Below are 24,463 nucleotides of genomic sequence, written 5' to 3'. Positions count from 1 at the left end.
CGCTCTCTCTGTCAAATAAATAAAATCTTAAAAAAAAAAAAAAAATTCTTATACGATAGAGGAGTGTTGTGGGCTAATTTGTGCACCCCAAAAGGTATGTTGAAGTCCTGTGGATATGCCCATATTTGGAAATAGGGTCTTTACAGATGTAATTAAGTTAACATGAAGTCATACTCAGGGTGGGCCCTAATCCAGTAGACTGGTATCCCTATAAAAAGGGAAAATGGAGACTCAGGGAGGAGAACTATGTGAAGACATAGAAACACACAGACATGGGGGAAGACAGCCATTTAAAGATGAAGGCAGAGATTGGGGTTATGCTTGCAGCAGGCCAAGAAATGCTGGAGGATATCAGAAGCTGGAAGAAGCAAGGAAGGATTCTCCCCTAGAGGCTTCCAAAGGGAACATGGCCCTGCCAACATCTTGATTTCGGACTTCTAGTCTCCAGAATGTGAAATAATAAATTTCTGTTGTTTAAAACCACCCAGTTTATAGTACTTTGTTGTGGCAGCCTCAAGGAACCAATACAAGGGAAGGGCCTTAGAAATGCAAATGTAAGCATAAAGGATAAAAGAACATGCTCCTATTGTTGAAGCCTCTGGCTTTTAGCATTCTTTGGTTAGTAATATTTTTTTTTTTTTTAAAGATTTTATTTATTTATTTGAGAGAGAGAATGAGATAGAGCATGAGAGGGGGGAGGGTCAGAGGGAGAAGCAGACTCCCCGCCAAGCAGGGAGCCTGATGCGGGACTCGATCCCGGGACTCCAGGATCATGACCTGAGCCGAAGGCAGTCGCTTAACCAACTGAGCCACCCAGGCGCCCTGGTTAGTAATATTTTTAATGGCTTTGAACATTTTTGGCATTTTGAGGCATGTAAAAATATTGGATTTATCAGATGGTTTCTTTTTTTCCCCTGAAAGGACTTATTGAAATTCCATTTGTTCCACATAACAGTCTCATGGAACTCTATGAGATATGAAAATAGTTTTGTTTAAATATTATAATTTGATTATAATTAGGAAAAATAGTTATCATAATCTCGATCTTAAAGAGATAGAGACCAAATTGAGTAGGGGAGGGGAGGAGTAACCTACATAGCACCAATGCCCAGTTTTTGTTAAGTGAATTAGGGCGCCTGGGTGGCTCAGTTGGTTAAGCGACTGCCTTCGGCTCAGGTCATGATCCTGGAGTCCCGGGATCGAGTCCTGCATCGGGTTCCCTGCTCAGCGGGGAGTCTGCTTCTCCCTCTGACCCTCCCCCCTCTCATGTGCTCTCTCTCTCATTCTCTCTCTCAAATAAATAAAAAATAAAATCTTAAAAAAAAAAAATAAACATAAACGCATGTTTTGAACCTGGAGAGAAAGTGGGAAGATCATATGATAAAATGTTACCTGGTTTTTCCTTCATGTTCTTGGATGTTTTAATGTGTTTCATTTTAGTATACAGTTTGGCAGTTTGGATTCTTATTCTTCCCTCCAGAAATAATTTTAGTCTTTAAGTTGCAAAAATAATACACAAGTTTCTCCTCTGTACCCTTCACCGGCTTCCCCAAATGCCAGTATCTTTCATAACCACAGCATAATCATCAAACACCGAGAATTAACCGATACCACACTGTTAACTAATATGCAAGCGTTATTCATATTTTATCAGTTGTCCCATTGATGTCCGTTTTCTGATCCAGGATCCAGGCTGGAATCACAAACTGCATTTAGTTGTCATATCTCTTCTCTAACATAGCACAGTTCCTCAGCATTTCTAAGTCTTTCATGATCTTGACACTTTTGGAGAATACTGGCCCGTAATTTTGTAGCATGCCCCTCAGTTTGGGTTTAAGTGAGTATCCTGTGATTAAATTCAAGTTTTTTTTGGCAAGAATACCACAGAGCTGAAGTTGTACCCTTGTTTGTTCTTAATATTAGCGGGAGCCCCTGCTGATATATCTCATTATTAGTGGTGTTAACTGTGATCCCTTGGTTAAGGAGGGTTTTGTCAGATTTCTCCACTGTAATATTACTATTCTCTTCTTTGTAATTAATTAGTATCTTGTGGGGAGATACTTTCAGACTGTATAAGTTTTTTACTATACTTTTGCCTATCAGTTTTAGTATCTATTTAATGACTCCTGCCTGAAAAAATTACCTTTATCAAGCGTAAATCTTTATTTATTTTTATTTTTTTTTAAAGATTTTATTTATTTATCTGACAGAGAGAGAGAGAGAACAAGTAGGCAGAGAGACAGGCAGAGGGAGAGGGAGAAGCAGGCTGCCCGCTGAGCAGGGAGCCCGATGCGGGGCTCGATCCCAGGACCCTGGGATCATGACCTGAGCCGAAGGCAGACGCTTAACCGGCTGAGCCACCCAGGCGCCCCAAGCGTAAATCTTTAAAATAAATCTTTAAAATAGTACTTGTTGGTGGATTAGTAGATTTGAAGAAAACTTAACACATAGCTCTCCCTGGATTTCAGGTAACAACACAGAATTATATATTTTATTATTTATTAACCAATATTTGTTCAGACTTTCCAATTGTAAATGAACTTTCTAAACCAGTCCACAAAGTAACAAACCACTACAATTTCCTATCTTTTATCTGGTTTGGACCTCAGTCCTTAAAGTTCATTTAGTCATAGGGATTAAGAACCCATTTCTTCCTAATCATGGTCCCATAGAATTTGTTTTTACACTGGTTCATCAAACTTAATAGGCATATATTCTTTCTCTAGAAATTTAGAATCTGCCTATTATGGTCTCTGTGTATTTTTTCTGTCTTTCTGAATTTTAAGTTCCTTAAGAGTGGGTACCATAATTTGAACATTTTTGGGTACTAACATTGTCTAACACTGACTTACATTTAGTAGATTTTAAGTACCAGGGAGGGTATGGAATGGAGGGCTCCAAAACAAGATGGCGTTGGCTTTTTAAGTTTGTGGGTGTTTTTTCCCCATGAAACTAAGCATATAGAAAACTATTTCAGAATGTCTCCTGAAGACTACAGATTCATCTCTAGCCCAGAAAACAGAAATGTGCATGCTGCAGTGAGAAAGGTTTATTATGTTGTTCTTGTTTCAAAATTAGAATTAGTATTATAGAGCTTAATGTTGAATTCATGTTGTACAGAATTAATGTTGTACAGAGTTAATAAAAGATGGAGACAATGATTATATGGAAAGTGGATAAGGCATTAAACTTGAGCTATAAATTATGGTTCAGATTTTAATTTTTAACTTTTGTTTATTTAAAGTTTTATTTACTGGATTAATATAGTCACATATTTTGAGGGGAGCTGGAAAAAAAAAGGTTGGCTTTTAGTGATGTTTTCTTCACCAGATTAAAAATAATTACCATTTGTGCTTTTGTTAAATTTTATAATGTTTTCTTAGGACTGTAGTAAGACAATGGTAGTTTCAACGGTTGAAATAATTAGTTTAAAAATTTATTTATTTATTTTAGAGAGAGAGTGCATGTGAGAGCAGGAGCGGAGGGGGAGGGAGAGAACCTCAGGCTGACTCCCCGCTGAGAGCAGAGTCTGACTCAGGGCTTGGTCCCATCCCTGAGATGATGACCTGAGCCTAAATCAAGAGTCAGACACTTATCCGACTGAGCCACCCAGGTGCCCCAACTTGAAATAATTTTTATATGAAAATCATGGGGCTTTACAAGTTAAGTATTTTGATAAGTTTTTTTTAAGAAGTCTTTTTCCTGTAAGTATTTTTGTTTTTGCACTCATTTCTTTAACAGTGGATGTTTATTTGTTTTAGCCAGAGGACATGTTTGGAATATTTTTATTGTTCTCCATCTGGAGTCACTAAACTGGTTATATATACTGTTTTTCATAATGAAGTTGTTAGTTGTCAGACAATTCTTATTTGTATGAGTCAGTATATCCATTAGGAAAATATTTAAATGAATGTAATTTTTTGCTGGGGAGAAGTTAAACGGTGGTGGTTGAATTTTAGAAAAACTTTAAAGGATCACAATGCAGTTTTCATGTAAAGCACATGGAAATACAAGTTTCAGTAATTTTTACAAACAGGCTGTCAGTTTTCTATTTCCACGTATTTTACATGTGGTGCAGTGTGGTTTAGTATGAGGGAACTTTATTTTCTTGGAGTTCCTTTTTACTTGCTGGTTATTTGAAAGGCTGATGGTACTTTTTTTTTTTTTTAAGTTTTTATTTTAATCATCTGGTGCTCATCTCCATCAGTGCACTCCTTAACCTCCATCACCTGTTTCACCTCTCACCTTGCCTACCTCTCCTCTGATAACCATTAGTTTCTTGTCTGTAGTTAAGAGTCTGTTTCTTGGTTTGTCTTTCTCTTTTTTTTTTCTTTGTTTCTTAAATTTCGAGTGAATGAAATAATATGATATTTGTCTTGATCTGACTGACTGACTTCACTTAGCATTATACTCTCCAATTCATCCATGTTGCAGATGGCAAGATTTCATTCTTTTTTATGGCTGTATTAAATTCTGTTGTGTTTGTATAACACGTCTTCTTTATCCCCTTATCATGGACATTTGGGCTCTTGGACATTTGGGCTCCTTCCTTTCTTGGCTGTTGTAAATAATGCTGCTATAAATGCAGAGGTGTGTATATCACTTTGAATTAGTGTTCTTTGTGTTTTTTCGGTAAATACCCAGTAATGTGATCACTGGATCATAGGGTAGTTCTATTTTTAACTTTTTGAGGAACTTCCATACTGTTTTCCATAATGGCTGCACCAGTTTGCATTCCCACCAGCAGTGCATGAGGGTTCTTTCTCCACATTCTTGCCAACACCTCTTGTTCCTTGTTTTTTTTTTTTTTTACTTTAGCCATTCAGACAGGTGTGAGGTTATATCTATTGTAGTTTTGATTTGCATTTACCTGATGATGAGTGATGTTGAGCATGTTTTCATATGTCTATTGGCCATCTCTATGTCTTCTTTGGAGAAATGTCTGTTCATGTTTTCTGACTCCTTTTAATTGGATTATTCATTTTTTGGGTGTCGAGTTTTATAAGTTATTTTATATATTTTAGATACTAACCCTTTATTGGTTATGTCATTTGTAAATATCTCCTTCCATTTTTTAGGTTGCCTTTTAGTTTTGTTGATTGTTTCTCTTTTTTTTTTTTTTTTTTTTTTAAGATTTTATTTATTTATTTGACAGAGAGAGACACAGCGAGAGAGGGAACACAAGCAGGGGGAGTGGGGGAGGGAGAAGCAGGCTTCCCGCCGAGCAGGGAGCCCGATGTGGGACTCGATCCCAGGATCCTGGGATCATGACCTGAGCTGAAGGCAGACGCCCAACGACTGAGCCACCCAGGCACCCCATTGTTGATTGTTTCTCTTTGGCATGAAGAAGCTTTTTATTTTGATGAAGTCCCAATAGTTTATTTTTGTTTTTGTGTCCCTTGCCTAGGGGACCTATCTAGAAAGAAATTCCTGTGGCCACTGTCAGAAGAATTACTATGTGTGTTTTCTCTTCTAGGAGCTTTATGTTTTCAGATCTCACATTTAAGCCTTTAATCCATTTTGAATTTATTTTTGTGTATGGTGAAGAGACTGGTTTTTTTTTCCCCATTGGATACTCATTCTTGCTTTGTTGAAGATTAATTGACCATATAATTGTGGGTTTATCTCTGGATTTTCTATTCTGTTCTGTTGATCTATGTGTGTGTTTTTGTGCCAGTACCACACTGTTTTGATTACTACAGCTTTGTAATATAACTTGAAGTCCAGAATTGTGAAGCTTCCAGCTTTGCTTTTCTTTTTCAAGATTGCTTTGGCTATTTGGGGTCTTTCATGGTTCCATACGAATTTTAGGACTTTTTTTTTTTTTTTTTTTTAGTTCTGTGAAAAGTGCTCTTGGTATTTTGAATAGGGATTGAATTAAATGTGTAGATTGCTTTGTGTAGTATAGACATTTTAACAGTATTTGTTCTTCCAATCCACAAGCATGGAATGTTTTCCCATTTGTTTGTGTGGTCTTTAGTTTCTTTCATTAGTGTTTTATAGTTTTCAGAGTACAGGTCTTTCCTTGGTTAGGTTTATTCCTAGGTATCTTACTATTTTGGGGGGCAATTGTAAATGAGATTATTTTCTTAATTTCTTTTTCTGCTGCTTCATTAGTGGTGTATAAAAGTGCAGCAGATTTCTACACTGATTTTGCATCCTGCAACTTTACTGAATTTGTTTATCAGCTCTAGCAGTTTTTTGGTGAAGTCTTCTTTCAGATTTTCTATATATGGTATTGCGTCATTTGCAAATAGTGAAAGTTTTACTTCTTATTGATTTAGATGCCTTTTATTCTTTTTATTTCTTTTGTTGTCTGATTGCTGAGACTAGAACTTTATGTTAAATAAAAGTGATGATAGTAGACATCTTTGTCTTGTTCCTGACCTTAGGGAAAAGGCTCTCAGTTTTTCCCCATTAAGGATAATGTTAGCTGTGGGTTTTTCATATATGGCCTTTATTATGTTGAAGTGTGTTCTTTCTAAACCTACTTTGTTGAGGGTTTTTATTATGAATGGAAGTTGTACTCTGTCAAATGCTTTTTCTGCATCTTGTGAAATGATCATATGGTTCTTACCCTTTCTCTTGTTGATGTAATGTATCGTGTTGTTTGATTTGTGAATAATGAACCACCCTTGCAACCTAGGAATAAAACCCACTTGATCATGGTGAACGATTTTTTTAATGTATTGTTGGTTTCGGTTTGCTCGTATTTTGTTGGGGAATTTTGCATTTGTGTTCATCAGAGATACTGGCCTGTAGTTCTCTTTTTTTGTGGTGTCTTTATCAGGTTTTGGTATCAGGGTAATGCTGGCCTCATAGAATGAATTTGGAAGTTTTCCTTCCTTGTTTATTTTGTGGAATAGTTTGAGAAGTATGGTTATTAACTCTTCTTTAAATATTTGGTAGAATTCATTTATGAAGCTATCTGGTCCTGGTTTTTTGTTTGTTAGGAGTTTTTGATTACTGATTCAGTTTCATTGCCGGTAGAGTTGGTCTTTTGAAAATTTCTATTTTCCTCCTGTTTCAGTTTTGGTAGGTTATATGTTTCTAAGGATTTCTCCATTTCTTCTAGGTTGTTTAATTTGTTGTCATATAGTTTTTCATAGTATTTTCTTATAATTGTATTACTGTGGTATTGGTTGTTTTGTCTCCTCTCTTATTTGTGATTTTATTTATTTGGTTCCTTTCTCTTTTTTTCTTGATAAGTCTGGCTAAAAGTTTTCTCAATTTTACTGATTTTTTCCAAAGAACCGGCTTCTTGTTTTATTGGTATGTTCTAATGTGTTTTTAGTTTCTATATCATGTATTTTTGTTCTAATCTTTATTATTTCCCTCTGTTGATTTTAGGTTTTGTAATTTTTCTAGCTCCTTTAGGTGTAAGGTTAGGTTGTTTATTTGAAATCTTTCTTGCTCTTTGAGGTAGGCCTGTATTGCTATAAACTGTTTTAGAACTGCTTTTGCTATGTCCAGAAGGTTTGAAACCATTATGTTCATTTTCATTTGTTTCTATGTACTGTTTTATTTCTTCCTTGATTTATTGGTTGACCTATTCATTGTTTAGTAGCATGTTATTTAACCTCTATGTATTTGTGGTCTTTCCACATTTCTTCTTGGGTTGATTTCTAGTTTCATAGCATTGTGGTCAGAAAAGATGCACAATATGACTCTGATCTTTATAATTTGTTGAGCCTTATTTTGTGGCCCAATATGTGATCTGTTCTGGAGAATAATCCATGTACACTTGAAAAGAAGGTGTATTCTGCTATTTTTTTGGTTTTTGTTTTTAAAGATTTTATTTATTTGAGATAGCGAGAGAGAGCATGAGTGGAGGGGAGGGCAGATGGAGAGGGAGAAGCACACTCCCTGCTGAACAGGGAGCCTGATGCGGGTTTGATCCCAGGACCCTGAGATCATGACCTGAGCCAAAGGCAGATGCTTAACCAGCTGAGCCACCCAGGCACCCCTATTCTGCTGTTTTAAGATGAAATGTTCTGAATATATCTGTTAAATCCATCTAGTCCAATGTGTCATTAAAAGCTATTGTTTCCTTGTTGATTTTCTGTTTAGATGATTTGTCCGTTGATGCAAGTGGAGTGAAAAGTCCCCAACTGTTACTGTATTACTATTGATTAGTTCCTTTATGTTTCTTATTAACTGTTTTATGTATTTGGGTGCTCCCATTTGGATGCATAAATATATTTACAGTTGTTAACATTCTCTTGTTGGATTGTCCCTTTTATTATTATATAGTGTCTTGTGTCTTTTGTTAACAGTCTTTGTTTTAAAGTCTATTTTGTTTGATAGAAGTATTTCTACTCTTGCTTTCTTTTGACATCCATTTACATGATCAATGTTTCTCCATCCCTTCACTTTCAATCTGCACGTGTCTTTAGGTCTGAAATGAGTCTCTTGCAGGCAGCATATAGACGTGTCTTTTTTTTTTTTTTAATCCATTCTGTCACACTATGTCTTTTGATTGGAGTGTTTAGTCCATTTACATTCAAAGTAATTATTGATAGATATGTATTTATTGCCATTTTATTACTTGTTTTGTTATTATTTCTGGAGATTTTCTCTGATCCTTTCTTGTCTTTCTCTCATGGTTTGCTGGGGTTTTTTGTGTTTGTGTGGGTTTTTTTTTAGTGATATATTTGGATTTATTTCTCTTTATTCTTTGCATATTTATTAGTGTTTTTTTAATTCCAGTAGGTTGGTATATAACATCTTCTGCATAGAGTAGTCTTTATTTATATTAAGTTGATGGTTAAATGCGAAACCCTTCTATATTTTTCTCCTCCCCATGTGCAAGGTATATTGTATCATATTTTATATCCTTTTATTTTTTTGAGTTCCTTGACTGATTTTTTTCACAGAAACGTTCATTTTTGTTGCTTTTCTATTTCCTACCCTACACTATCATTTTTGGTCTTCCCTTTCTACTGAAAGAGTTCCCTTTAATATTTCTTGGAGGACTTGTTTAGTGATCATGAATTCCTTTAGTGTTTGTCGGGGAAACTCTCTATCACTTCTTCTATTCTGAATGACAGCATTGCTGGATAGAGTATTCTTTGTTGTTGTTTTTTTCCCTTTCAGCACTTTGAGTATATCATGCTACTCCTTCCTGACTTGGAAAATTTCTGCTGAAAAATCTGCTGGTATCCTTATGGGATTTCCTTTGCATGTAACTGTCTTTTTTTTTTTTTTTCTTTTCTTTTCTTGCCGCTTTTAATATTTTTTCTTTATCAGTATATTTTCCTTTTTAATTTACAATATGTCTTGGTGTATAGATCTGTTTTTGTTGATTTTGTTGGTGGTTCTCTGTGCCTCCTGGATCTGAATATCTGTTTCTTTCCCCAAATGAGGAAATTTTCAGCTATTATTTTTTCAAATAAATTCTCTGCCCCCTTTCCTCTTTCTTCTTCTTCTGGGACTTTTGCAATATGAATATTATTATGTTTGATGAAGTCACTGAGTTTCCTAAGTCTATTCTCATATTGCCTAATTCTTTTTTTTCTTTTTGTTCAGCTTGAGTACTTTCCATTAATCTGTCTTCTAGATTATTTATTCATTCCTCTGCTTCTTCCAGCCTGTTGTTCATTACATCAAGTGTGTTTCTCATTTTGTTTATTGGACCGTTTATCTCTGTGTTATTCCTTATCTTCGTGTTAATGGTCTCACTGATGTTCTCTACTCTGTTCTCAAGTTCAGTGAGTATCCTTATGATTATTGCTTTAAATTCTCCATCAGGCATATTACTTAAATTTGTTTTGCTTAGATATCTGGCTGTGGCCTTGTCCTGTTCTTTCGTTTGGGAGAAATTCCTCTGTCTTTTCATTTTATCTAAGTCTCTGTGCCTGTTTCTCTCTGTTAGGAGAGTCAGCTGTGTTTCCTGTTCTTGAGCGTAATGACCTGTAGTGCCCTGCAGTGTAGTGTCCCCTGTTCTCCAGGGCACTCCAGTGTGTCCTGGCCACTTTATCCTTCAGGCCTGTCATCTGCAGAGGTTCTCTCAGCCTGTTGTGGTCAGTGTTTGGTTCCTGGCCTGAAAGTGGCTTGTTTTAACTAACTATCTAACTCATCTTCTTGTTTGAAATGAGACCTGTTGCTGCTACCAATGGAATGGAGGCTTCACAGAACTCCTAGACTGGGAGATGTGGTGTTGGTAGGGGTTTGGGCCAGTCTTCTGGGGGAGTGGGTCCACTGTGCTGGGACAGAGGCAAGTGTGACTGGGAATGGTAGTTCTTCCAGAGTGCTGGGAGGTGGGGTGTGGTGTAAAGATAGGTAGCAAGTGTCTATGCTGTGGTGGTTCCCACAGGTGGCTCTGTGTTTTTGCTGCAGGATGGAGGGCAGGAAGTGGCACCTGCCAACCCAACAACCCCCCCCCCCCCCCCCCCCCCCGCCAGGGTTCTCCCTCTGAATGCTGCCTCTCTGGGACACACTTGGAGATGAGCAACTAACCTCCGCACTGTTTCCATGCTGTAAGTCCATGGGCTGTTTATCCCTGCCTTTTCTCCAAGAGCAGCACAATGCCCTTAGAACTTTCTCAGAGCCAAGCTCAGTGACCTTTAAAACTCTAGTCTTTAAGCCCTGCTGGCTGTAAGAATTCTTGAAATTTGGGCCCTCTCACTTTCCAAGCCAGTTGTTATGGGAATTCATTTTTTCTGTGTGCTCCTCTGTGTGTTAGCTTGTCTCTCTTCCTGTCCACTGCAGCAGCCACAATCCATTTCTTTCCCAAGCCATGTCTCCACACTTCCCACCTTCTTTGATGTGGCCTCTTCTCTACCTTTTGTTCTGCCCATTTTCAGATTGATTTCTGGGGTATTTAGGATTATTTGATAGTTATCTAGTTGTATTAGTGGGAGTAGGCAACCCGAGGGCCCTCTTACTCCTCCACAACCAGCTTACCCTCTGTTCAAAGAAAAAGTCTGGTGGCATTTTTAATGCTCTTTAAATTTAGAGCATGCTAATCAATGATTTATTTATTTGTGATCAATATTTGTATGCTTTAACATGGTATAAGATAACTTTGGAAGGCTTTATATTTAAGTACATTTACTTAAGCTAAACTTTTTTTTAAAAAATGCTAATGAATATATATTTGTAATGGTTTCTTAAATTTTGATTTAAGAGGTGGATTAATAATAGAGATATGAGTGAATGTTGACTGCCACAAATCTGCCCCTGCAGTCTTTGAACTTTCATTCTTTCCAACCTGCTGTGGTGTTTGATACAGTGTTTTATATTTGATTCTTTTCTCTTGCTTCCACTTTGTGTTTATAATTTTACTCCTTTTTTTTTTTTTTTTTTAAGATTTTATTTATTTATTTATTTGAGAGAGTGTGAAAGTGAGAGAGTACAAGGAGGGGGAGAAGCAGGCTCCATGCTGAGCAGGAAACCTGATGCAGGGCTCAATCCCAGGATCCTGGGATCATGACCTGACCCAAGGCAGATGCTTAACTGACTGAGCCTCCCAGGAGCCCCAAATTTTATTCCTATTTGTTAGATTCATTTTTTTGTATCTCACTTCTAATCCCTCATCAAAGCTCTAGTTTGGATCTATCCAGTTGATGCTTTTAGATTTTTCTGCCTTTTTCACATAGTATACCTGCCCTAGTTGTATTCCTGAAACCCAACTCATTACCTTGGCCAGGATGCAGTATTCCGTAGAGAGAAACAAGGTATGGATCTTGCCAGAACCTGACTTCCTTTTGTGGTTCCAGTGTTTTACAGATTTCTGGAAGTCAGACATTTCAGTTAGATTAAAAGGTAAATTATATAATAGCTATGTAACCAGTTAGAAATCATAATGAAAAAAAATCCCGTACACAATAGCATTAAGAACAAACTTACTAATGAATTGGTATATCTTTATGTTTTACAGTTTTTAATTATCCAGCCCCTTTTCTTTTTTCTTTTTTCTTTTCTTAAGATTTTATTTATTTATTTGAGAGAGAGAGAATGAGAGAGAGAGAACACCTGAGAGGGGATAGGGTCAGAGGACGAAGCAGACTCCCTGCCGAGCAGGAAGCCCGATGTGGGACTCGATCCCGGGACTCCAGGATCATGACCTGAGCCGAAGGCAGTCGCTTAACCAACTGAGCCACCCAGGCGCCCTATCCAGCCCCTTTTCTGAGTGCCGGGTACTACACAATTCTTTAGGAAAAGAAAGAGAGGATAATTCTTTCTAAAAGATCAGAAATCTCCTGAAGAGCTAGAAATGCCAATGAATCACTGAAAATACGTTGCAAATTGCCGTGAACTTAAAACTAAATAGTTTTTAATTAAAAAAAAGACTAACAGAGACTGATAAAAGTAGGGAACTGGGCTGGGGGCACCTGGGTGGCTCAGTTGGTTAAGCGGCTGCCTTTGGCTCAGTTCATGATCCCAGGGTCCTGGGAATGAACCCCACAAAGGGCTCCCTGCCCAGTGGGGTGTCTGGTTCTCCCTCTCTCTGCCCCTCCCCCTGCTCCTGTGTACGTGCCTACTCTCTTGCTCTCTGTCTCAAATAAATAAAATCTTTTAAAAAGTAGAGAACTGAATGAAATTTGTAACACTCCTAATTACAAAATAACACATGTACACACAAAAAATATGTGGCAAAAAGTACTCTCAGTTTTATGTACAGAGTGGTGTGAAACCTTATGAGACCTAACTCTGCCTAGGTTTCAAGGTTAGAGATTCCCGGTTTACTTCAGGAAGAGTGGGTTACGTGGCATGAGGTAGTATGTACACATACACAGAAACAGAAGAGAGTGATCTTGTAAGAGAGATAACAAGCACTTTGGAATTAAGACTAGAGCAATGGAGGAGGAGCACTAAAGTTGAGATGTTAGAGTGTTAAGGTTCTTGGTGTAATTTCATGGCATTGGAGTGTAAGAAGATAAAATAGGGGAATACCTAAAGTAAAGGAAAAATGTGAGTAGATGAGAAGATGTGGAGGCAGCATTTTTGGGAAAGAAGTTGAATATGTTATCATGGAATTAGATTTTCAGAGCTTAATGTGTAAAGCTTTGGGAGTGATTGGTTAATACAGAAAAAATTAAAAGCTTTTTATTTTCCTTTAATCCAGAGACATTTCATCTGAGTTGTGGGATCATTTGTAGGGGTTTTTCAAACTTAACCCTCTTCATTCTGATATACCTTACTCTTTGGTCTCATCCTCTAGCCCCTGCTTGGTCTCCCACTTTCCCACTCTACCAGCTTTAGGTGCTAAATGAGAATTCAACCCTGACCTGTTCTTTTTGGTTTCCTTTTTCTTTTAAAGAAAAAGCTCCTATCTTTGGTTAGTTTGTTAACTTTGGGAGTTCTCCTCATGTCCAGTTTTGCATTCTCTGCGTTTAAAAAAATATATATATATGTGTATATATACACATATGTGTATGCATACACACTTCTTGTTAATTCAACAAATAATTACTAAGCTTTAGGCATTAAGAATATGGCAGTGAAGGAAGGAAAAGGAAAAAGGAAAAAAATATAGTTGCGCTCACTGACATTCCTTTATATTTTTATTTGATCCTTTCTCCTGTAGCTAGGAGTTAATATTTATTAAAGAGATGGGCATTCTTGTAATTACTCCTCTCAACAATCATTTGAATTTTTCTTCTTTTATTATTCCTCTTTGAGAAATAGAAATACTGAGGCAAAGTACATTATAGTTAGAAAGCATATCTGTTAAGAGCCCAAACTCTTAAGCCACTCTGCTATATTCCTTCTGATTTTTAAAGTTAATATTACTCAGAAATGCTAAGAAGGATAGCTTTTTGTAATACATTATTAGAAGAGAAAGCAGACTAATGAACCAACTTGCTCTTACTGATGAACCTTTTATACTCTGTCCCATTGAGCACATAATTCATTTTTGGTGTAAATTATCCTTCTCTCTCTTTAGTATTTGAAATTTTTTAGATTAGTATTTCCAAAAGGTTACCACTTCCTCATTTCTTGTGTCTTAATGCTGCCTGTTTCCTGTTTGGGCCATCTTGTAGTGTGAATTGATATGTATCTTGGAGGATTAATTCTATTTTGGCATTCTTTTTATTCAGTAAAGTAGGTAAAAAATCTTTCTCATTTATAGTTGACCTTTGAACAACATGGGAGTTAGGGGTGCAACTCCTCTCATAGTTGAAAATCTGCATATAACTTTTGACTACCGCAATACTTAACTACTATTAGCCTACTGCTGACCAGAATCCTTACCAGTAAGATAGTCTAACAAATTTTGTATATGTTTTCTGTACTGTATTCTTACAGTAAAGTAAGCTAGAGACATAAAGTGTTATTAGGAAAATCATAAGAGAAGATACATTTATAGTACTGTTCTGTATCGAAAAAAATCCATGTGTAAATGGACTTAATGCACTTCATACCTGTGTTGTTCAAGGGTCAATTGTATAGGCCACATTTTACTGGGAAGAGAGATTAGAACTTTGTTTCCTTGATTAAATGCTACTTAAATTCTGTATAGTATGAAGTATATATTCATGTGTGTTAATACTGGACAAAATTTTTTCCCTTAATATCTTTAATTTGCAATTATAAACAAAGGTAAATTTCATAATTTAATTCTAGTAAAAATAGTAAATGAATATCTTCCTCTATTTTGGTACAGGGTAGTACTTACCAATTGTTGAAAAGCAGTTTTAGAAATAATATAATTGTCATTTTAGTCATTGCTTTGTAAATCGTGTGTGTGTGTGTGTGTGTATGCCTGCAGATATATATACACACACATTCACTGCTAAGAGATTCTCTCTCTCTCTCTCTCTCTCTTTTTTTTTAAAGATTTTACTTATTTGCACGTGCACGAGAGAGGCAGGGAGAGGGACAAGCAGACTCTGTGCTTAGCGTTGGAACCCAGTGCAGAGCTTGATCCCATGACCCCAAGATCATAACCTGATCCAAAATCAAGAGTCGGCTCCTTAACCGACTGAACCACCCAGGTGCCCCCACTGCTAAGAGATTCTTTAAGACAACTCAGATAATTAGGAATGATAAAAGGGTCTGAATTAGATTGTATTATGTCTTTACAGAATGATTTTTCTGATTAAAATAGGATCTTGTACTATGCAGGTGAAAATGCATGTAATTGGAAAGAAACTAGATACTTCTCTTTAACCTTTGTTCTTCATTCAGGTAATAAGAATTTATAAAACAGAGTTTTATGCTAGGAAATGAACAGAGTAGCAGTTATATTCTGCATTTTTCTTCCTCTCCTCATTTGTGGCAGTGAGTGCAGGACAAACAGATGGAGATACCAAATATTTAAGTAGAAAGGGCATTGTTCCTCTGTATCTGTGAGTACACATGCACTCTTGCATACATGTTCTTAAATCCACATAAAATTATAAGATTGTCCAGAGAAAAAGATATTACAATATATGGACATAAATTAGCATATGCTGAAAACATTAAACTGCTGATAAGCTATTTAATTTTTTTTTTAAGTACACTTTATTTTTAAGAGCAGTTTTAGGATCACAGCAAAATTGAGCAAAAGACACAGAAACTTCCTAGCCCTTTTGTCCCCACGTACATACAGCCTCCCCAGGATCAGTATCTTGCATCAGAATAGTACATCTGTTCAGTCAGGGTACCTACACTGACACATCATTATCCTCCAAAGTCCATAGTTTACATTAGGGTTCACTCTTGGTGTTGTATATTCCATGGGTTTTGATAAATGTATAATGACATGTCCATTTTTATAATATCATATAGAAAACTTTCACTGACCTAAAATCCCTCTGTACTCTTTTCATCCCTCTTGCCCCCTAACTTCTGGCAAATACTGATCTTTTTTACTGTTTTCATAGTCCTGCCTTTTTCAGAACACTGTGTAGTTGAAATCATATAATATGTAACAGTTTCAGATTGACTTCTTTCAGTTAGTACCATGCATTTAATATTCCTCCATATCTTTTTCATGGCTTGATAGCTAATTTCTTTTTAGGGCTGAGTAATATTTCATTGTCTGCATATACCACAGTTTGTTTATTCACCTTCTGTAAGACAGTTTGGTTGCTTCCATGTTTTGACAGTTACGAATGAAGCTGCTAAAAATACCTATATGCAGGTTTTTGTATGGAGATGTTTTCATCTCCTTTGGATAAATACCTTAGGAGCATGGACTGCTGGATCATGTTTTAAGAGTATGTTTAGTTTTGTAAGAAACTGCCAAATTGTCTTCCAAAGTTGTTGTATCATTTTACATTCTTGTTGCTTCACATCCTCACCAGCATTTGGTTATGTCAGTGTTCTGGATTTTTGCCATTCTAGTTGGTGTGTAGCAGTATCTCACTGTTTTGTTTTGTTTTAATTTGCAGTTCCCTAGTGACATAAGATGTTTGAGTATTTTTTTGTATGTTTATTGCCATGTGTGTATCTTCTTCATTGAGGTATTGGTTCAGAAATTATGCCCATATTTTAATAGGTTGGTTGTTTTCTTATTGTTGGGGTTTAAGAATTCTTTGTATATTTTGAATGACACTTCAGAAGTTAGAAAGACAAAAATATTTTTGCAAATATTATTTCCCAGTTCTTGAGTTGTCTTCTCATTCTCATGATAGTGTCTTTTGCAGAGGAGAATTTTAAAATTCTCTTGAAGTCCAGTTTGTCAAAAAATTTTTTCATGGCTTTGCCTTTGGTGTTGTATCTAAAAAGTCCTCATCATACCCAAGGTCATCTAGATTTTCTCCTATGTTATTTTCTAAGGGTTTTATACTTTTGAGTTTACATTTAGGTCTTTTATCCATTTTGAGTTAACTTTGTGATGAATATAAGATCTGTGTTTAAGGGTTTTTGTTTTTTGTTTTTTGGTTTTTTGCATGTTGATGTCTCGTTCCATATGTTGAAAAGACTGTCTTTTATCCATAATATTATCTTTGCTCCTTTGTCAAAGGTCGATTGACTATTTGTGAGGGTCTATTTCCGGTCTCTCTATTCTGTCCTATTGATCTGTTTTGTTTTTTGGTACAGTCTTGATTACTATAGTTTTATAGTAAGTTGGGTAGTGTCATTCTTCCAACTTTGTTCTTCTCTCTTAACACTGTTGATTATTCTGGGTCTTTTTGCCTTCCCTATAAACTTTAACATCAGTTTGTGATATACACAAAATAATTTGCTGGGATTATTATTATTATTATTATTAATCCCATTTGATTGGGATTGTGTTGCATCTATAGATCAATTTGGGAAGGATTGATGTCTTGACAATATTGAGTCTTCTTATCTGGGAATGTGAAATAGGTATCCGTTTATTTAGTTCTTGGATTTTGTTCATCAGAGTTTTACAATTTTCCTTATATAGGTCTTGTGCATATTTTGTTGGATTTATACCTGTTTTCTCTTTTTTTAGTGCCAAGGTAAATGTCATTGTGTTAATTTCAAATTCCAGTGATTCATTGTTTGCTTATGTAAAAGGTATTTTATATATTAACCTTATATCCTGCATCCCTACTGTAATTGCTTATTAGTTCCAGGAGGATGGGGTTTTTTTGGGGGGCTGGGGGCCCTCTTCTTTCAGATTTTCTGCATAGACAGTTGTGTAATCTGTGTACAAGGAAAGCTTGATTTCTTCTTTCCCAGTCTGTATGCCTTTTATTTCCTTTTCTTGTCTTAATGCGTTTGCTTGGACTTGAGGATAGTGCTGAAAAGGAATGGTAAGAGGGAGTTGTTCTTGTTTTGTTCCTGTTCTTAGTGGGAAAGTTTCTAGTTTCTCACAGTTATGTAGGTTGTTAGCTGTAGGATTTTTATAGATGTTCTTTATCAAGTTGAAGAAGCTCGCTTCTATTTTACTTGCTGAGAGTTTTTATTAAAATCACAGATGTGTGTTGGATTTTGTGAAAATGCTTTCTTTTCATTTATTGATACCACCATGTGATTTTTCTTCTTTGCCTCTTGATGTGTGATAGGTTACATTGTTTGATTTTCATATGTTAGTAGTTGTGCATACCTAGGGTAAATCCTGTTTAGTTGTGGTGTACAGTTCTTTTAATACATTTAAAATTCTTGATTGGCTAATATTTTGCTGAGGATTTTTACATCTTTGTGAGAGATACTGCTCTGCAATTTTCTTGTAATGTCTTTGTTTGGTTTTGGTATTAGGATAATATCCTCGTAGAATGAATTAGGAAGTATTTCCTCCACTTACATCTTCTGGTAGATATTGTACAGAATTTGTGTAATTTCTTCCCTAAATGTTTGGTAGAATTCATTAGTGAACCCATCTGGGTCTGGTGTTTTTTTGTCTTGGAAGGCTATTATTAATTCGGTTTCTTAAATAAAATAGGACTATTCAGATTTTTTGCAGGTAGTGTCTTTCAGGGAATTCGTCTGTTTCATCTAAGTTAATAAAATTTGTGGGAATAGGGGCGCCTGGGTGGCTCAGATGGTTAAGTGTCTGCCTTCGGCTCAGGTCGTGATCCCAGGGTCCTGGGATTGAGTCCCACATCGGGCCCCCGGCTCGGCGGGGAGCCTGCTTCTCCCTCTGACCCTTGCCCCTCTCATGCTGTTTCTCTCTCGCTCTCTAAAAAATAAATAAAATCTTTAAAAAAAAAAAATTTGTGGGAATAGTTCACAGCATACCTTTTTTTTAATGTCATGGGATTCTGTAATGGTATTTCTTCTTTGATTTCTCATTTTAGTAATTTGTGTCTTGTCTCCTTTTTTTCCTTAATTAGCTTGCCTACAGGTTAATGATTTTTTTTTATCTTTTTCAAAAAAATTTTGGTTTCAGTTATTTTCATTGTTGATTTACTGTTTTCAACTTCTTTGATTTCTGCCCTAATTGTTATTTTTCTTCTGCTTGCTTTTGCTCTTTTTCTAGTTTCCTAAGACGAAAGCTTATTCAATGATTGATTTTAGATTTTTTCTTTTCTATTGTATGCATTCAATGCTATAAATTTTTCTCTAAGCACTGCTTTTGCTGCACCTGTAAATTTTATTAAGTTGTATTTTAATATTCATTTAGCTCAAAATATTTTAAAATTTCTAGTGAAATTTCTTTGACTTGTGTTGTTTGATCTCCAAGTGTTTTGGGATTATTCAGCTTTCTTTCTGGTGATGATTTCTAATTTCATTGTAGTGTGAAGCATACACTGTATGATTTTTATTCTTTCAAATTTGTTAATGGCTCATAATATGGTCTGTCTGATCAGTGCTCTAAGTGAAGTTGAGAAGAATGTGAATTCTGCTGTTAATAGATGAAGTAGTCTATAGATAGTGTCAATTATACCCAGTTGATTGGTGAAGTTACTGAGTTTACCTATGTCCTTAACTGATCTTCTGCCTGATACTTCCTAGTTTTGCCATTAAAAAAAAAAATCTCTTAGAATTTTTACAAAATGAGGGAAACAGCTCTCTTGCACTTTATTTTGAGAGAGAGAACTGATTGGAGAAATGGAAGAAGAAGTAATCAGGTCAGTGTAGAGAACAAAATTCCTCACCATGGGAAATGTATTTGATATTAGAAAAACTTCCAGAGAGAGGTGGGGGTGGGGGAAAGAGGAAGGGATGTTCTTTTATGTAGAGTATCTTCAAAACCAGGCTAACTCTGAAAAAATGGGGAATTTTCATTCTTGAAAATAAAAATTAACACAATGCCTAGCGTGTAGGCAGTATTCAGTAGATACTTATTTAATTAATGTTGGCATTCTGAATATTAAGAAAAAAAGGAAATCTAAGTGGTTACAGAGCAATACCAGTTTAAGGAAGATGACCTATAAAAACAGAATAGATTCATATGTGGCCAAGGAGGATTTATAAAATTGAGAGAACATAGGAATAATGTTAGGATGGCTTCTGAAAAATACTAAGGATAAATAAGGCTTTTAAAGCTATGATTAGAACAAAATAGTTAGATTAAGAGTTGGCATAATGTTAAGGGAAAGACTGGAACTCATCATTTATTTATATCTTCTCCACTGAGGGAAATATTTCTAAAGCTGTACAGAGTACACAGGCAAAATGTACAGATTTTTAAGACAAAGTTGGATGTGCTCAGTAAAATAAGACACTCAGTGAGAAAAGTGAGTAGAGAATAAGAATGCACCAGATTATTTTTCTTAAGTAAAATATCCATGAATTGAAAGTTTCAAAATCTTGCAAGTGTCCCCAAATCATCATTAGACATCTTGGTATATGGTCTAAAAGCCTGGTGTGGACTTTGTTTTCAAAGCAAGGTGGTTACAGGCTAGAGCAGAAAGGGTGTACTGATGTGTTCTACCTTTAAAGGTGTATTGGTATAAAGCTAAAACTGTAATACTTTAAATAGTGTAAAGATATAGTGAGTATATTTTTATACTTAACTAATTCAACATATACTGGTAAGAGGAGTGTATATTGGCACGGTATTTTTAGGGAGAAATTTGGCAGTAAAAATTGTATGAATGTTTTATAAATGTTCATCACAAGGAATCTGTCCTACAGATATGTTTGTGTAGTTGAGGAAGGATAGATGAGAGCATTGTATACAGTAGTAAAAAATTAGAGACATGCTAAATTTTCACTAAGGAATGGTTTAAATACTTTTTAAAAATACTTTTAAATGATCACTTTAAAGCATATACGTATTAAAAAGCAATAAATGAAACAAATGAGGTAGAATGTCCACAGTGCTTTCCTGAGTGAAAAATACAAGTTGCATGGGAATATGTAAACCATTCCATCTTTGTGTTTCTTATATAAAGTTTTGTAAGCTTGTATGTTTATAAGAATTAGGTAATATGAATCTTCTGACTTTGTTTTTTCCAGATTGTTTTGGTTCTTATAGTTCATTTTCCTTTTCCTATTTATTTGAGAATTATTTCAGTAATTTCTACAAAAAATTCTGGTTGGATTTCAAAGAAAAGTGTTAATTTGCATGCAACATTTACGCCCAGTTTTTACTATGCTGTCTCTTTTTAGTCAGTCCTCTTCTCACCCCAACCTCTAACAACTACTGATCTGTTTTTTGTCTTTGTACTTTTCCATAATATCTCATAAATGGAATTATATAGTATGTATATAGTCTATGCACTTGAGATTCATCAATATTGTGGCATGTATCAATCAGTAGCAGCCTTCCTTTTAATTGTTTGAAAGTATTTAATTGTGTGCATGTACCAGTCATTTGCTTTAGGCCATTTTGGGGGATGTTTCCTGTTTTTGGGAATTATGAATAAAGCTGCTTATAAACATTTGAATATATGTTTTTGTATGAATGTAAGCTTTCTTTTCACTTGGACGAATACCTAGGAGAGACATTGCTCAGTCATGGTTAATGTATATATAACTTTTTAAGGAACTGCCAACCCTTTTTTGAAAGTATATGCTATTTTTCATTCCCTTTAGCCATATGTGAAATTTCCTGTTGTTCTGTCTCCTCACCAACACTTGAAATGGTCTTTTTAATTTTAGTCATTCTAAACTCACACACAACCCCAAGATCACAACTTGAGCTGAAAGGAAGAGTTGGAGGCTTTAATCGACTCTGCCACTGAGTGCCCCTCCTTTGCTTTCTTTTTTACTCTCTTGATAGTGTCCTTGGATGCACAGAAGTTTCTGATTTTTTTTTAACATTTATTTGAGAGAGAGAGCACAAGTGCGCTTGCAAGCGGGGGAGGGGCAGAGAGAGAATCCCAGGTAGACTCCCCACTGAGTGCGGAACCTACTGGGGGCTTGATCCCATGACCCATGAGATCAGGACCTGGACCGAAACCAAGAGCCGGACGCTCAACTGACTGAGCCACCCAGGTGCCCCCACAAGTTTCTGATTTTGATGAAGTCCATCTTATCTATTTTTTCTTTTGCTGCCTATGCTTTTGGTGTCATATGTAAGAAATTAATGCCACGTAGAGTGTCATGAAGCTTTTGCTCTATGTTTTCTGGAAAAGAGTTTAATAGTTTTAGCTCTTACATTTAGGTGTTTGATCTGTTTTGAGTTAATTTTTATATATGGTACAGCTCCATTATTTTGTGTGTGAATGTCTACTCTTCCTAGTATCATTTGTTGAAAAGACTGTCCTTTCCATGTTGCATGGTCTTGGCATCCTTGTGAAGATTCATTTGACAGTATATGTGAGGGTTTATTTCTGGGATCTTTTCCATTGTTCTTTGTTTGACTTAATGCCAGAAACATAGTCTTGATTATTGTCACTTTGTGGTAAGTTTTGAAATCAGGAAGTATGAGACCTCCAACTTTGGTCTTCTTTTTCAATATTGTTTTGGCTTTTAAGAGTCTCTTGAGATTCCAAACAAATTTTGGATGGAATTTTCTATTTCTGCAGAAATGTAATTGGGATATTGATAGCAATTGCATTGAATCTGTACATTGTTTTGGATAGTGTTGACCTCTTAACAATAAGTTTTCCTATTCATGAACAGTGGATGTCTTTCCATTTATTGGTGTCTTCTTTCATTTCTTTCAGCAGTGTTTTGTAGTTTTCAGTGTACAGGTCTTTCACCCTGGTTGTTTATTTTTTACTACTATGTTTTTAAACTTTTTTTTAAAAGATTATTTATTTAGTTGAGAGAGAATGAGAGACAGAGCAGGGGAAGGGACAGAAGGAGAGGGATAAGCAGACTCCTCGCTGAGCAGGGAGCCCGATGCGGGACTTGATCCCGGGACCCTGAGATCATGACCTGAGCTCAAGGCAGACATTTAACCAACTAAACCACCCAGGTGCCCTGGTTGTTTATTTTTAACTGTTTTATTCTTTCTGATAGTATTACAAGTGGAAAATTTTCCTTTATTTCCTTTTTGATTTGTTCATTTATAGTATACAAAAACACAACCAAACTTTTTGTATTACTTTTTGTATCCTGCACCACTGATACATTTATTAGTTCTAATAAACACAATTGATTTTTGTATGTTATTTGCACCCTGCAACTTTTCTTTACTAGTATTTTGTTGCTGTTGATTCTCTGAGATTTTCTGTATATAAACTATTATGCCATCTGTGAATGGAGATAACTTAATTCTTTTCTGTTTGGATGTAATTCGTAACTCTTTCTTGCCTAATTGTCTCTTGTCTTTTGCTAGAACATACAGTGATCATTTTCAAGGTGTGGTGAAAATGGACATTATTGTTTTCTTCCTGATTTTGGGGGGCGGGAGCTTTTATTTTAGTCTTTCACCATTGATGAAGCTACCTATGTATTCTTCATAAGGGCCCTTTATCATATTAAGAAAGTTCCCTTTTTAGTTTTTAAAATGTTTTTATTATGAAAGAGTATTTGGCTTTTTGGTTTCCCTTGAGATTTTGCCAGATGCTTTCTTTTGTAAATTGAGATGGTCATGTAGTTCATTTTCCTTTCTTTCTATTAATGTATTAAATTGACCAGTGTTTTTAAGTTGAACCACTCTTGCATTCCAGGGATAAATCCCACTTGCCCATGGCATATATTACATTCGGTATGTAGTTGGATTCTGTTTGCTAGGTTTTTGTTTTTGTTTTTAGGATTTTTACATCAGTATCATCTGTTCAGATTTTCTATTTTTCTTGAGCCAGTTTTGGCAATTTGTGTGTTTCTAGGAATTTGTTCATTTAACAATGGGTTATGTAATTTATTGGCATACAGGTGTCCATTCTAATAATCGTTTTATTTCTGTAAGGTGGATAGCAATATTCCCACTTTCATTTGTGAGGTGATGGATATGTTAATTAATTTGTTGGGGAGAAGTCCTTCACAATGTATACATGTATCAAATCATCACATACACTTTAAATATTGCACAACTTTGTCAATTATACTTTAGTAAAGCTGGAAATAAAATAATTGTCTTTTTTTTTTTAATTAACAGGATTGACTTTGAGGTTATTTAAAAGGTTTTGAGTTGTACAGCACTTGATTCTTTTGCTGCATTGTGGAAAGACCTCTTCAGCAATGATTACTTCAGAGCTACCAGTGTTACAGTAAGTATTACAGTTTTCTTATTTTTTTTTAAATGACATTTTTGTATATGAAATGCATAGGTTTTCTGATAGTTGAGCACAATGTCTGAAATCAAACAACTGTTAGATTGTATAATTACTATATCTGTGCATGGCCCTTGCTATCATAATATCAATATTTTTGTGGTATTGAGTGAAGATGTTATTCTCCTTATCAGGGGTCAACACGCTGTGACCCATAGACCAAATCTGGCATGCTGCTTGTTTTTTATAAATAACGTGTTATTGGTACAGAGCCATTTTTATTCTTTTACAAATTGTTTGACTGCTTTTGTGCTACAAGTTGTTATAGAGAATGAATTGCCTGCAAAGTGTAAATATTTTGTTGGGCCATTTGCAGAAGTTTATAAACTCCTATCCTATATCATACTGTTTCCCCAACACATACCCTCCCACTTCCCCCACCTTCTTTTCCTGAGATTGTGATTGTTGGACCATTCTGGTTCCATTAGCATTTCTGGTAGCATCTCATTAGATTTGTTGGAGTTGTAGGACGGATCTAGAATTGGGTCTTATTTTGTATTCTT

At 35.6% G+C, this 24,463-nt stretch overlaps 1 protein-coding gene across 2 annotated transcripts in view; it reads left to right on the top strand.

The window, feature by feature from the left end:
* Positions 1-24,463, top strand: part of STAG1 (stromal antigen 1) — a 409,713-nt gene that overhangs the window by 88,507 nt on the left and 296,743 nt on the right. Inside the window, exons 1-2 of one of the 2 annotated variants that reach the window (XM_034995264.1) lie at positions 9,477-9,710; positions 23,786-23,897. In XM_034995264.1, coding sequence (XP_034851155.1) covers positions 23,869-23,897 — 29 coding nt within the window. In that variant the 5' untranslated portion in view covers positions 9,477-9,710; positions 23,786-23,868. Of the gene's footprint in view, positions 1-9,476; positions 9,711-23,785; positions 23,898-24,463 lie in introns of those variants that run through there. The other variant, XM_034995271.1, reaches the window with a different exon arrangement.

This window comes from Mirounga leonina, unplaced genomic scaffold (assembly GCF_011800145.1).
Source record: "Mirounga leonina isolate KUSES-001 unplaced genomic scaffold, KU_Mleo_1.0 Mir_115, whole genome shotgun sequence".
Classification (NCBI taxonomy): domain Eukaryota; kingdom Metazoa; phylum Chordata; class Mammalia; order Carnivora; family Phocidae; genus Mirounga; species Mirounga leonina.
This window is presented reverse-complemented; position numbering and strand designations above follow the sequence as displayed.